The sequence below is a fragment of the Balaenoptera acutorostrata genome, chromosome 2, assembly GCF_949987535.1.
Source record: "Balaenoptera acutorostrata chromosome 2, mBalAcu1.1, whole genome shotgun sequence".
NCBI classification, from domain to species: Eukaryota; Metazoa; Chordata; class Mammalia; order Artiodactyla; family Balaenopteridae; genus Balaenoptera; species Balaenoptera acutorostrata.
Window position 1 is genome coordinate 168366922 of NC_080065.1, and position 15026 is coordinate 168381947.

Here is a 15026-nt window from a genome sequence, read left to right on the forward strand (position 1 = left end):
GTCTGCTGTGAGGATTGTGGAGAGAAAAGGGATGAGTGCAGCTTATGGGAGACTTGATTTTGAGATGATACGGTGTATGTTTTATTTGTGGAGGAAGTTTAGGGCAGTGGATTGAATATAAACTTTGGTTTCAGGCTTCCTAGCTGTGTGACCTGGGGTAAGTTACTTGACCTCTCTGAGCCTCAGTGTCTTGCCTCTTCGGGTGGTTGTGAAGACTGAATGAGAGAGTGAATGCCAATGCCATGGTGCCGATCAGGCTGCAGTGCTGCCAGTCCAGCAGCCAGCCTTGGCTAGTAGGTATGTGTCATGACACAAAACGGAATGTGGTTGCTCCCAGTGGCATCCCGTCCGTGGCTCCTGAGGGAATTATCCCTGTGCTCCCGTTCCTTATGTGGCTCCTTTGCTGTATCTGCTGCAGGGTTTTCCCCTCCCTTGTGTTGTTTTCTGCAAATAGCTTCTATCAAGGGGAAAGCACAGGGTTCCTTTCCCCTTCTCTGGGCTTGTAGCCATACTGGGAGTTCTGCCTCCCCTGTCCTGGAGCCTGCCAGAATGTAAGCTCTTCAGGGTGACGGAGGTTCATTGCATTTGCCTCCTGGCCAGGGCCTGCACAGAGCAGGGCCTGAATAGGATGCAGGGGCCCTGGAGGTGGGGTGGGCTGAATGGACTCTTTGAGGCTTTAGACGGCCTCAGAGCTTGGCTCCCACGTCTCACCTGAAATTGTGCAGTGACTTTGTGTGGAAACTCGTGCAGGTGTGTGGAAAGGCCGGGGAGCCTTTCCATCCAGTCAGGAGAATGGAGCCAAGTGGGAGGGGGTCTTGAGAAGGGACTGGGCTTAGCGCCACCTGGGCCAGGTCCCCAGTAGATGGGGTCTGCTCAGCTCCCATCAGGACCACCAGTCGCCAACCCTTCTGTTTGTCTCTCCTGCCCCTGCAGTCCCTGAGCCTCATTGAGATTGGGAACCCCTCTCAGAGTTTGGAGAACGTTTGCCGCTGGGCCTACCTCCAGCAGAAGCCAGACTCCGGCCACGATGAGTACCACGATCACGCCATATTCCTCACACGGCAGGACTTCGGGCCTTCAGGCATGCAAGGTGAGCCCCTGGCCCTGCGAGGGCCCCCTGGCAACCTTGGCCCGGGCTGGGAAGGGTGTCTGGGCAAGGGGGTCTGTGTCGAGGGGGAAGGGTAAGTGCTAGTGACCTCCTAGCTCTTGCAAACCACCAGGAACTCTGACCTTTCCCCCAGGAAACTGCATCTCCGGGAGGGACAGGGACGATCAAAGATAGTGAAATGGGCAGAGTCTGGGGCTGGCAGCCTCAGACCAGACAGGATCTGAGGCTGGGTTTCAGAGTTTTTTGCTTCCTCCAGCTTTCACAAAACAAATTTGAATAAGTTTTCAATCTTTAAAAGTTAAGAAACTTTACTTAAAAATTCAAACTATATAAAACTGACAGATCTAAAAGAAAAAATTGAAGGTCTACAATCATCATTGAAGATTTTCATATATAGCAAGGCTGCACACCACACCGTGATGGGTCTCTTGCAGTGAATGTTGAGTGAAATAAGCCAGTCAGAGAAGAATATATACTTATGATTCCATTTATTTCAAGTTTGGAAGTGAGCAAAACTAATCTGTGGTGTTAACAGTCAGGAGGGTGGTCAGGAGGGAGGGAGTCGCTGTTGGAAGAAAGAAGAGGCTTCTGCAGTGTGGGGACAGTTTTATTTCTTGATCAGGGAGGTGGCTACACAGGTGTGATCACTTTGTGATAATTCACTAGTTGTGTCCTTATGATTTGTGCATTCTTATGGCGTATATTATACTTCAAAAGAAAGAGCTTTAACGACCTATATAAAAACGTATATTCAGGGGAGTGGGACCCTGTTTCACCTCACCCCCATCCTCTACAGATAGTCATTTTTATTAGTTTCTAGTTGATCATTCCAGTGATCCTTTTTTATAAAAATAAGTATATTTATCTGATATAGGTGCTGATTCCTTCCAGCACTTTCTTCCATGACTTATTTCATATGCACCACTCTGCTCTCTTAACCTACAGCTTCTCTCTGCCAACCACTTGTCATATTCACATAAATAGAAAGACTTCTTAAGTGACCCCTGATCAGCTAGGATTAGTTCATGTTAATAGAACACCACTGAGGCACTACTGTTGCCCCCTTTGCCACGCAGATCAGCACCACAGTGGGAAGTAGGTGGGAACAGAGAGTGTGACCCCAGATCCCACGAAGCACAGAGTACGGCTCCTAGTTTGTGTGGGTGCCTCTCCACTGGGAGGGGTCTGCTAGCTCCCCTTCAAGCCCTACACCAGTGTGGCCAGCTGACGGACAGAGCACCCTGTCTGCCCTCGGTCCAAGTGAGAGCTCCAATGGGGAGAAAATTGTTCCATAGGAGAGAAACCAATACAACCTTTGTATTAAGTGACCTCATTCTTCATTTAAAAATGTGAAAGGACAGCCAAGGATTACCAGACATTAAAAAAACGATAGGATGAAAAGGATGGACCAAGATGCAAGATAAAATTATAAAACTGATGCTGGAGGAAACATAATTTAAAGAAGGGAAAAGCACAGTTTATAAAGTAATATCCCCAGAATGAGGAACTACATCTGTAAACCCAGAACAGGTTGCAAGGAAGAATTAGAGAACAAAGGCTTTTCATTAAATTAAAGATTTGACGGTGTTGACTCAAAAATTAAATGCCCAACCTAAAAGTTGAGTCACAGAAATTTTTAGGACTTCAAGCCCGGGAGGCAGCATCTCAAGTAACCCTGAGAGAACTGCTTCGAGGAGGCGAGAGGGGAGCTAGGATATATAGGAATTTTGCAACAAAGGGCAGGTAATAGGAACAAAAGATTACTGTTAATTAAAGAATACTACAAACCTCAAGTTAAGGAATTTACTGCTTTTCTGTGTATGGGAAAATGCAAGAGTCTGGGCTCACTGAAGTCATTCCTTTGATATGCACCTCAGCTATCTGGGGCCAGTATCCTGTGTTTTCACATCCAGAGTTTCCTCAGGGCTCACCGTGGGGATTGGCTGCAGTCTGATGGCTGCTAGATGGCAGGTATTCTTTGCCTCAGGGTTCACCAGCTCACTGGTGGTGGCTGCAATCGCTGATGACTGTGACATCCTTTGTGGCAGGCAATATTCCATTCCTCAGTGGGTAAAATAGAAAATTCAAAAGCTGAAATAAAAAGTCAATGGATCCAAAAAGATTAAAATATGAGAGAAAAGTTGATGTAGAGGCTCAATCCAGGAAATACAATATCTATCTAAAAAGATTTCCAGAAAGAAAATAGCAGCAGAATAAAATAAGAGGGAAGGATATAAAGAAAAAAATACAGATACATTTTCAAGTCTTCAGATCCTAAAGGTTCATGTAATGCTAATGTAGGTGAATGAGAAATACTCATACTGAAGCACATATTCATGTGCAAGCTTTGCATGCAAAGGACAAAGAGAAGACCGCAAAGGCTTGCTCTGGCGCTGATTGGAGAACAATCATCTCAAAATCTACAGAGCAAAAAATGCTTTACGACATAGATTTTCCTGTTTATTAGAAGGGGAAAAGACAATGGTTAGATACGATGCTTTTACAGACAAGTCTAAAACCAGCACTCCCCTGTCACGCTTCCTTCCCTTCTGTGCTTTTCTCTGGGAGCACGTTGCCTGGGACCTCCCTGTGGGGTCTCAGAAGAGTGAGACTGAGTCGGAGGTGTTGACTTAAAAAAGAATATATGCACAACGTGGGAGGTGCGAGTTAAGTGTTATTGGGGGCAACATGAGGACTGCAGCCCGGGAGACAGCATTTCAGAAAACTGAGAAACTGCTCTGAGGAGACGAGGGGAGGAGCCAGGATATAGAGGAGTTTTGCAACAAAGAGCAGGTAATTGGAAACGTCAAAAGATTGTTGTTAAATAAAGAGAACCAGATATCTCAAGGTAAGGAATTTAGTGCTTTTCTGTGTATGGGAAGATGCAAGAGTCTGGGCTCACTGAAGTCATTCCTTCGATATGCACCTCAGCTATCTGGGGCCAGTATTTTCACATCCTGAGTTTCCTCAGTGCTCACCGAAGGGAGTGGCTGCAGTCTGATGGCTGCTAGATGGCAGGTGTTCTTTTCAGCCCTGAGTTTCCTCATGGCCTCACCAGCTCACGTTGGAGGGCTGCAGTCATTGGTGACTGTGACATCCTTTGTTTATTGATATGGCAGGAAATATTCCATTTATCAGAGGACAGGCTGGCTTCTCACTTGGTGGGCCTCTAGGACGCCCAGGCTTCTAAACAGGGGCCCCCTCTGGCACACAAAGCTCTGTACGTACTTCTGTATCTTGTCCAGGGGCAAGTGGCTAGGCCCTGTTCTCTGGATTTCCTCCGTTTTGGGTGGGGTCATCATGTCCTCCCATCACCCTCCCCCTCCCCGTGGGTGGGAATATTGGCTTCCCTGGGGACACCTTAAGACACCCCACGGTCAGGCTCAGCCTAGTCAAGGGGGGTCACTCTTCCACGGACCAGCCATGCCACAGGGAGGCCTTCCTGGCCTTCCTGCCTGGGTGGTTCAGGCTCATTCCTCAGCCCTGCCCTCAATCCCTGTCAGGCTCCATTCCCAGCTGCTTCCTTGGACCACACACTGTAACTGGGCTGGCAAAACCCACTGTGTCTCCTCACTGTTACCTGTGAGTTCAGTGGCTCTTCAGAAGCCCTTGAAGGGGTGGGGTGGGCCCACAGGCCTGCTGGAGGGCCCTTGGCATCTCATGTCGGGGGTTGGCCTGCTGCAGCTGTCCCTCCCACTCCCGATCCCCATTCTCCACCTTGCCCGGGACAGACCCCTGAACCCCTCAGCAGGAATGTGGCTCATAATCTCCTCAGTCAGAGTGCAGCGTTGCCGGGCCAAGGGCTCCGAGGGCTCCGAGGGCCCCGTCGTCTGTGGCTGGTCTGCCCCCCAATCCACGCAGCCAGTCCCCTCTGCATGACTCAGCAGGGCAGCGTAGCACCTTGGCTGTCCTTGCCTGACTCTGCCCCTGAACAGCTCAGGGCCACCCTCACTGTAGCCTTCTGTGCACTATGGGAATCCATCCAGTTGAGGACCCAGAGAAGGACCTATGGACCACGAGGAAGCCAGGGAAGGTCCCGAGGGAGTGGGCTCGGGGTATGATGCCGGACACCGGGGCCAGGATTCCTGCAGCACCAGGAGCAGGTGTGGAGACAATGTGCTACCCAGGGGCCAGAAGGCCACTCAGCCAAGCCGGGGGGAGGAACGCGGGAGGTGGCCTGAAAGGGGATAGCGGGAAGGAGGTCGCCGAGGTGGCAGAAAGTCTTAGCAGGTGAGACCTGGACTCGGGGAACTGAGCTGGCTGCGGTGTGGCCACAGACGGGCGGGGCTGAGGCCCGCCGCCCTGCGGGAGGGGACGGGTGGTCTCCTGAGCCACGCCAGCCACGGGGGCAGTTGGCTCTGCTCGTTTGCTCCGGGCGTGTTGGGGTCAGGGCCCCCAGATCGGGGCGGGGCGCTGAGCCTGGGAGCTGGAGCCGCCCCTCGTCCCCCTCCAGGCTATGCGCCTGTCACCGGGATGTGCCACCCCGTCCGCAGCTGCACCCTGAACCACGAGGACGGCTTCTCCTCAGCGTTCGTGGTCGCCCACGAGACTGGCCACGTGTAAGTGGACGCGCCATCCTTGTTGCCTGAGGGAGGTCGGGGTTCAAGGGGCCCCGCTTCTCCTCTGTGCCCTGAGAGGGACCGGCCCTGTAGGAAAAGCCCTTGGGATGTGATGTCCTGTCCCCGCGCTGCACAGGACAAGCGGGAGGCCCACCTTCTGCTGAAGGCCCCAGGCAGGAGCTGGGAGCTTTCCACCCATTATGCCATTCAAGCACCTGGGCGGGGTGGTGGTGGTGGGGGGGTTCTTCTTACCCCATTTTACAGATGTGTAACTTGAGGCTCTGAGGGAGCCTTCCCCAGGAGCAGAGAGCTGGAGTTGGGGGTGCTGCTGGGTGCGTAGCGAGGGCTCTGGACGCCTCTGCCTCCACCGCATTGTCATGTAACAGTGCTCCGCCTTGGGGACAGGATACCTGAGGGGGCTGCTGCTGGATGCTGTCAGCTCAGAGTGCCCCTTGACTTTAAAGTTAGCTGGTAGAAAATGGGTACCACCTTGCTCAGGGCAGACCAAGCCAACTAAGGTGGGGGAGGTTAGGGGTGCCCTCCGAGCATCAGGGCGGGGTGGAGCTGACAGGTGAGTGCGGCCAGGTGAGGGTCCAGTGAGGCAGCCTTGTCTTCCCCCACAGGCTGGGCATGGAGCACGATGGGCAGGGCAACCGCTGCGGTGACGAGGTGCGGTTGGGCAGCATCATGGCGCCCCTGGTGCAGGCAGCCTTCCACCGCTTCCACTGGTCCCGCTGCAGCCAGCAGGAGCTGAGCCGCTACCTGCAGTGAGTACCACCTGTGTCTCCCAAGGATGAACCCGAAGTGCTGGACTCAGCGCCTCCAGCCTGGGGTGCAGGGAAGGGGAGAGGGAGACAGCAGTACAGGACGGGGGGGATCCCATTGTTGGGGGCTAGGTTTTGGATGGAAAGTGGTTATGACAGCTGCACCTTTAATGGACGCCTGGTCCTGGGTAGCTTATGCCAAAGAAAACGGGTGCAGCAGGGAAACTGAGGCAGCACAGCCTAGGGCTGGGGGTTGCAGGCAGGCCCACCCCAGAGGCTCCATGAGGGGCCTCAGCTGCCTCCTGGGCTGGATGGCCAGTCCTGCTGAAGGCAGCCTGTGGCACCCATGTGTCCCCTCACAGCTCCTATGACTGCCTGCGGGATGACCCCTTCACCCACGACTGGCCAGCGCTGCCCCAGCTCCCGGGGCTGCACTACTCCATGAACGAACAGTGCCGCTTTGACTTCGGCCTTGGCTACATGATGTGTACCGCGGTGAGTGTCGGAGCCCATGACACCTCCGAGGCCTGGGTCGGGTTGGGGGGGTCTGCCCCAGATCGGCCTGGCTTCCTGGGAGGCGGCTGGTGTTGAGTGGCCCCCTGGCACAGGGCAGAGCAGCCCTCCAAAACCACAGCCTCTCCCTCCACACCCACTGCTCTTTCCCCAGTCGGCACCCAGAGCCCTCCTGGCTGGTCCAGACATGGCTTTAGGAGGGATTGAGGCAGGGGAGTGTTCAGCGGGGGAACAGCGGGGGCTCATGGGTCCCTGCAGCGACCGCCCCTCCTGCCTGGGCCAGAGGAAGGCCACCAAGCCTTCATGCCAAGCACAGCTGTGCCCAGCTTTCTGTCCAGGCTCCGTGAGACGTGCAACCACCAAGGTCTGGAGACTGGGGAGCCCAAGCAGCCTGCAAAGATGTGAAGCACCGTGCTGTCTGCTCGAGGTCCTCACAGCCCCAGAATCACACAGAGCTCAGGGCACCACACAGGCCTGTCACGGGTGGGCAAGTCATTTCTGGCTCCGCAGCTGTGCAAGAGGACCCTGGGCGACAGGGCGGCACCCCCGGAGGGTCCCTGAAGTGGGAGGTGGCCTGGCTAGCTGCTGGCGCTCTCTTCCAGTTCCGGACCTTTGACCCTTGCAAGCAGCTGTGGTGCAGCCACCCTGACAACCCCTACTTTTGCAAGACGAAGAAGGGGCCTCCCCTGGATGGGACCATGTGTGCACCTGGCAAGGTGAGTTGGGGCAGAGGGCAGGCACCGTGACATGCACAGATGCCTCCCAGTGAAGTTCTGAGCTTCTAGGGGTGAGTAGGGCCTGTTCTCCCTGTGCCTCAAGGGCCAGGCAGTCATCACGGGCACTGCAGGCTGAAGGGTGGGGGGCATGTGACCTTCTGTCTTTCAGCACTGCTTTAAAGGACACTGCATCTGGCTGACACCTGACATCCTCAAGCGAGATGGCAACTGGGGTGCCTGGAGTCCCTTCGGCTCCTGCTCGCGTACCTGCGGCACAGGTGTGAAGTTCAGGACCCGTCAGTGCGACAACCCACAGTGAGTTGGCCCTGATGTTTCCCAGCCTTCCTCGGTGGCAGCTGCTGTCCCCAAGGGCCCTTGCTAGCCAACCCTATCCTGCAAGGCCCCTGCGGATGTCAGTTCTGGAGAGGGTGTGAGGGCAGGCAGCTCTGGCCCCTTCTCATCTTCCTGGGAGGGACTGAGACTTAGAGAAGGGAGGGCTCATGCCATATAGGCTGCTGGGGCCAGAGCCAGCTCTGGAGACTTGGAAACCTGGTCTTCTGACCTGGTGGCCTAGGGCCATTCCTCCCGCTTGGCCTGCATCCTACTCTAGACACCGACCTCCTCTGCTCTTCTTGGTTGAGGGCATCAAGAATAGGAGGTCGAACAGAGATGGGGCAATGGGGATAAAGAGGAGGGCTCTCTCGGGCCCCAGGATGCCGGGAGCCTGAGCAGGAGAGCAGCTGTTTGCAATCAGGCAAGAGGCAGGGTCAGTGACATGCCACCCATTCCCAGCTGCCCAGGGGAGAAACAGCCTGGAGAGGCTGCCCGAAGGCCCGCTGGACTCCCACCTCCACCCATGCTCCCCATCCTGCCTCCCAGGCAGGCCCCATCCCCTGTGTTATCCTCAGAGCTCCCCTGGGGCTGTTACAGTTGCCTCAAGATGAGATTGACAAGACAAGAAGTTAGAAGCTCAGAGGCTACAGGGTGCTGGGTGAGGACTTCCAGGTTCTGGTCCAGGGTGCACAGTCAGAAGAGCAGATCTGGCCTGACAACCCCTCTCTCCCCCCACCAGGCCCTGACTCCTCGTGGTGCCTGATGCTGGGCTCTTGGGGTCCAGGGGACTCACCCCCAGGTCTGGCCCCGGGGGAGATCATGCAGGTTCTGGGTGCTCTATGTTCTGTCCCTCCCCACCTGCACACTCTAGGGATTTTCTTACCCCTCTGGCTGGTTCAGCCTTCTTGGTGGCAGCAAGGGACAGGGGCAGCAGTGACGTGAGCAAAACTGCCAGAACTGCCTGCCATTCCATCTCTTCACAAACACTGTTGGGCCTGGAGAGTAGCTAACCCCTGGCCAGTGCCAGCATTCCGTGCACATCAGTGACCATCAGACAACACAGATGCTCCACACAGAGCTCTGAGCACGGTTCATTTATGCCAGCCTCACTTGCATCCGCGGGGAATATGCACAGCTGCAGCGCCCAGAGCATTTCAGAGCCCACAGGCCCCACACAGCCTCTTTGTCAGCAACGCCAGTGCACCCCGTGGGCCTCCCCTTTCGTGTGTCCTCCTGGAGATGACAGCTGGGCCTTATGCTGCCCCATCTTTAGTTGCTGCTCCCTGCCTCAGTAGCTTTTCCTGGGACACTGTGGCCAGTGTGAAGATTCCTGAGGTTCCCAGCTGGGCCCCCGCTCACTGGATTGAGTTCCCTCTGTGTTCTTCGCCTCGCCACTCTTTTGATTGCAGAACTGCAAACAATCTACAGCATGAGCTCAAGGTCTTCAATTTCTCTTCCTCCCTGGCCTCCCTTGAATTCTCCAACTCACATTCTCTTTTGGAATTATCATGGATTTCCATTTGAATCTGTATGGCTCCCGTCTGGGCTGGCCAGGGGCTCCAGCGACAGCCCGACCCCTTCCTGCTTTTTCCTGCTGCACGATGCCCCTGGGCTCCCCACACCTACACCCAGGCCTGCACCCCCTCCTGGTGACACCCTGGTTGGTGTTGTCATTGGTCTGTGGTCCCATCAGTGGCCCTGGTGTAAATCTCAAAGTCACCCTTTCTTTCATGGTCCCCATCAAACACTGAGGCCTCTTGGTTCTTTCTCCACAAATTTCTCAGATTGTTATTTCCACCGACTTCCCCTGAGAACATGGCACTGTGCAAGGAGCCTCATGGAAGCCAGCCCCTTCCATCATTCACTCTACAGTGCTATATGCTATACATCCATCATCACAGCAGAACATGACTTTTGCCCAAGTCTTGGGCGGACCTCGGGTTCTGCTTGGCTCTGCCATGCCTAGCAGATGGCAGCACTGAAGCCCCCCAGCTCCTCCCAGGGTGCTGGCCTGCCACGCCCCATCACCCCACCTGCCATGGGTACCTGTTGGCCACCAGCTGGCGCCTTTCCTGTGGGGTTAGTGCCTTGTGGACTGCTGATGTTCTCAACAAAGTAAGGAAATTACAGAAACACAGCCCAAGTTTTCTTGAGATGGAGGAAAGCTGGAGATGGAGTGTCCACTGTGTACCTGACACTTGTTAAGAACACTTGTAGCAAGATTCCACTACTTCAGAATTGCTCTGAGTTCCCAGCGTATGTGAGGCCCAGGCCCAGGCCCGGATATAGGGGACGCTCACCCAGCTCCACCGCCCTGGGGCTTATGGCCAGGGGCACAGCAGAACCTAAACACCCTGTTACAGCTCACTGTTGGTTCACCGCCACAGCTACAGGAGCTGGGATGGGGGTGGGGGGTGCACAGGGGCTGAGTAGATGCTCCCTTCCCATGGGGCCCCCGAGAGAGGATTACCAGCGCCTTCATAGTGATGCTGCAAGGCCCTGGAGGCTGGGGGATAGCCCAGGTCCTGCGGCTGGGACAGGGCAAGGCTGCGTCCCTTCACTCAACAGAGCTGCCCCCTGACCCCCAAGGATCAGGGATTCCCCCCAGATCCCACAAGTGGCACCCCGTGTGCTGGTCTCTCCCTGGCACTGAGCTGCAAGACCTTTCTGCTTTCTCCTCCAGCCCAGCCAATGGGGGTCGCACCTGCTCAGGCCTTGCCTACGATTTCCAGCTCTGCAACTCCCAGGACTGCCCTGACGCCCTGGCTGACTTCCGTGAGGAGCAGTGCCGGCAGTGGGACCTATACTTCGAGCATGGTGACGCCCAGCACCACTGGCTGCCCCACGAGCACCGGGATGGTGAGCCCTAAGGGGAGTGGGCATTCAGTGTACAGGCCAGGGCACACTGGGCCACTGATTCTGCATGGGCATGCCAGCAGAGCCCACCCTGGGCAGGGTGGCTGCCGGCTTGGGGCTCACGGCAGGACTGCAATCCCAGAAGAGCCAGACAACTGCACCTGGCCAAGGATGCAGCGGAGAGGGCGGGGCCCAGCTGGCCCCAGGCTCTTGTGCTCGCCACCCAGCGGACAAGGCTAGCGTTGCGCCTTTACCCTGGCTCAGCCATGAGGCGGAGGGCAGGGGCGGAGCCTGCCAAGGAATCAGGTTACTTCTGACCTCTCATCTTTCAGTGGGAGCTCTCAGTTCCAAGTGACTTGAACTGGTTTAAGCATCAAAAGGCATTTGTTGGCTCCTAGAACTGAAAAGTCTGGTAGTTTCAAGCATGAGAGTGTTTGTATTTCATTTGGGTCCCCCTCCCACTAAATGATGGAGAAACACAGTTTCCGTTCCTTCCAGGCATTGGGCAGAGGAGGGGAGTGGGGACTGGGGCCTGCTCTGCTGTCTCCATCACCCCAAGTGTGTCACGCCGGCTGAGCACCTGTTGCAAGCCCCACGTGTGCATTCAAGGAGGCGGTGCCAGAGCAGACCGATCCCCCTCTCAGAGGGAGGCTTTGGTCTGGCGAAAAATCAAATAATGATGTGGTGTCATAGTGACCTCGGAGGTAAATGCCGAGAAGGGGAGGTGCCAGGGACCCGAGACTGAATCAGGGGGCATCTTATTTGGGGTTTCGGAGGTTGACTGAAAAGGGTCTCCAGGTAGAGACCTGGTAAACAGCCATTTTCCCTTCCCCTCGATATGGGGGGGGGGGGGTCTCCGGGCAGGGCCTCGGGAATCTGAGATCTGGCTGCACCAACAACAGCCTGCCTCAGTTGAGAAAAGCTCTTCCTAAGTCCCACACTACAGGGTCACAAAGGGAGTTGCAGTTATCTGCCCCCTTTCCTCTTTCTCTCCCGGCCCAGGTCAGGCATGTAAGGGGGCGGGTGAATCGTAAGAAGACCCTCCTGGGTGAGAGTTTCTCCTTGCAGGGTGCTTCCCTTTAGCACACTTGGGGAGGAAACTGCAAGCAAAGTGAGCGGGTGCAGCTGGCCCTCCTCACCAACACCCCTCTGCTTCCCTTCCAGCCAAAGAGAGATGCCACCTCTACTGCGAGTCCAAGGAGACTGGGGAGGTGGTGTCCATGAAGCGCACAGTGCACGATGGGACGCGCTGTTCTTACAAGGACGCCTTCAGCCTCTGCGTGCGTGGGGACTGCAGGGTGAGTGCCACGAGGCCAGTGCGGTACCGCGGGAGCGGGGGGCAGACGCAGCTCAGGGCCTCAGCTTTCTGGGGCTTTGGGAGGATTCACTGAGGCTGAGCTTGCAAAGTGTTGCAAACAGCATCTAGATCAGGGCAGGCTCTCAGCAGATGTTGGTTCCCACCCGCTACTCCCTGCTGCGCCTCTCCATGACAAGGGTTCTCAGACTTGAGTCTGAGGAACCACCTGAGGGGCTTGGGGCTCCACCTCAGAGATTCTGCTTACATAGGTTGACGCTGTGGCCCAGAGCATGAATTTTACCAGTTTTACCAGGTGATCCTGATGCACATGGTCCCTGGGGGACCCCTTGTGAAGCACTCACTGCCATGTCCTTGCACTCCTCTGGGCACTGGACAGCTTACTCTCGATCAGGGTGGCCCACCATGGCTCTCGTTGGTTTGGCTCTTTGTAGAAATGCCCTGCTCTGTTTTCTGTTACTTTATTGTCTTTGGCTTCAATCTTAGGCTGTTACAAGAGACAACTGTGGGGCACACACGGCATAAAATAGTAACATGAGTGCAGAACTGTCCCGTCCCCTAGAAACACCTGGAAGCCTCTGTGTAGATGAGACTGATTGTAGGTGTCAAAGAGGCTGATTGTCATCTTACCTTGCTGAGAAACGAGCATCCTCAGGATGTCCCTGGCAGAGAGCCTGGCAGAATGCCGCAGTCCCCCTGGCGGAGACGGATGAGGCTGGAAGAGCAGGGAGGTGGGGTGTGGAGTAGCTGGAGGCAAGCTCAGGGATTCTCTCTAGGCACGTGATTTCAGGAGGACTGCAGCCAGCCGGGAGCGCAGGCCATACAGTCTGCTCACACTCCAAACACTCAGCCAAATACTTAAAGACAGCAGTGTCTCCCCTGTACCTGAGGGGTTTTAATTGATGGAGGTGACCAAATGATGACACAGAGAAGTCAGTGCCATTGAAAGAAGAACTTATTACTTACATTTCCTGAGGGAAGGGCATGGCATGCTGTGCAGGGCCACATGGAGAAGCACCAGATTCAGTTGGGAGGCAGAGGGAGCAGGAGAAAGTCTGGCCCAAAGCTTTTATTGGGGTTTCCATGGGAAAGGCAAGGCAGGCAGAGTAAACAGCTTGGGATTGGCCAGTTTGAATAATTCTGGCAGGTTTCCATGGCAAGGCAGGCAGAGTAAACAGCTTGGGATTGGCCAGTTTGAATAATTCTGGCAGGTTTCCATGGCAAGGCAGGCAGAGTAAACAGCTTGGGATTGGCCAGTTTGAATAATTCTGGCAGGAGTGGTCTCTAGATTCCTGGTATCTGACCCCGGGATGATTTAGGGCAGAGACATATTGGCTTAGTGTGTGAGAGTTTGATAAAGGGAGGAATCAGTTGGTTTGTGTATGAAAGGTGTGCTTCCACTCCTGTCCCTAAGAACTGGCTAGCTAGCCCTGGGAGGGGCACTTTCTTCTTGACTAGCAAGATTTTTAAGATGTCAAAACATCATAACACACAGAAAATATTAAAAACTGTGATTAAGAGAGGCTACGGCCCTCATGGGAAACATTTAGTAGTGGAAGTAGCTTTAGATTTCAGCTGTGCGTATGGTACAAACATAACAGGGAAGTAGGAACACTGATTCACCCTCTTGGCTAGTGGGCGTGTCTAGAGCTTCACTCCTGACATTGACAACTAGAGAAGAATAGGGTATTTCATTAATTAATGGTGATTTTGAACAGATAACAGTAGAATGATAGAGTTTTGCATAATTAGAAAATGTTTACATTTATATATGGTCACATTGCAAAAGTTAGAAAACAAAGGAGACAGAAAGGTTGAAAACACACAAAGGAAATGGGAGTAATAAGATGAAATGTAGGAGTCCTCACAATACATGTGAATGTGGAACTCTTCTTTTAAAAGAATCTAATATCCAAGTGGACGCTGTCAATGAGAGAATATCAAAACACAATGACTCAGGAAGTTTCAAAGAGAAATGACAGCAAAAGACATGTCAGGAGAATAAAGACGCACACACACACACACACACACACACACACACACAGCAGGGAATCAGGAATTAAATGAGGCCATAAAGATTCTGATTCTAATTCCAGTTTGGAGTATTTTCCCCCACATGTCCAACAAGCAATTCTCTGACACCAGCTGGATGTTGTGGGCTGAAAAAAATTGCATAATGTGAGAGATGTTAGTTAAGTTTTATTTGGGGCAAAATGAGGACTATAGCTCTGAGGAACTGCTCCAAAGAGGTAAGCGGAGGTCAGTATTATGCACGATTTTAGTGAAAGGGGGTACGTGCAGTCAAGCACACATTGTGGCAGAGGCTTGCTGCTGGTCACAGGGAGGTTGCTGATAGTCACCAGGAGCAGATGTCACCATTAATGATTTTGGTGCTTTCTTAGATAGAAGATGCAAGGATTTATGGGCTCATAAAATCTTCTCCTGAAAATATCTAACTCTCTGAAGGCCTGTTCTGCCAGTTTTTCCCAGAGCACAAGGGTGCCTCATTCCTGATCTCCACCCTGAACTCCTTTCAGGTGTGTTGAAGGTCAGCGACTGCAGTGGCTAGTGACCTAATCCTTGTAGAAGCAGAAGGCAAGTGCCAATTTTTAGTTGGCAGTGTCCTACAATTCAACTCAGTTCTGACACTACCTACCCGGAGATAGCATCAGATCCCACAAGTTAGGGCCTCAGTCCTATAAGACGGCCCCCTGCCTTCAGATGCCAATCACAAGTCCAGGTTGTCACCTGTGCTTCTGATTAACAGGCTGTAGATTGGAGGTTCCAACAACCCCCTCCTTGGGTTCAATTAATTTGCTAGAGTGACTCTTAGAACTCAAAAAACAGTTACTAGGTTACCAG

The 15026-nt window shown here is 54.0% G+C and overlaps 1 protein-coding gene across 3 annotated transcripts in view; it reads left to right on the top strand.

The window, feature by feature from the left end:
* ADAMTS2 (ADAM metallopeptidase with thrombospondin type 1 motif 2) overlaps positions 1-15026 on the top strand; it is a 216276-nt gene that overhangs the window by 181883 nt on the left and 19367 nt on the right. For all 3 annotated transcript variants that reach the window (XM_057540004.1, XM_057540002.1, XM_057540003.1), the window contains 8 exons: positions 934-1090; positions 5562-5667; positions 6291-6434; positions 6794-6926; positions 7547-7660; positions 7830-7975; positions 10677-10852; positions 12014-12147. In XM_057540004.1, the coding sequence (XP_057395987.1) occupies positions 934-1090; positions 5562-5667; positions 6291-6434; positions 6794-6926; positions 7547-7660; positions 7830-7975; positions 10677-10852; positions 12014-12147 (1110 nt within the window). The remainder of the gene's footprint in view (positions 1-933; positions 1091-5561; positions 5668-6290; positions 6435-6793; positions 6927-7546; positions 7661-7829; positions 7976-10676; positions 10853-12013; positions 12148-15026) is intronic.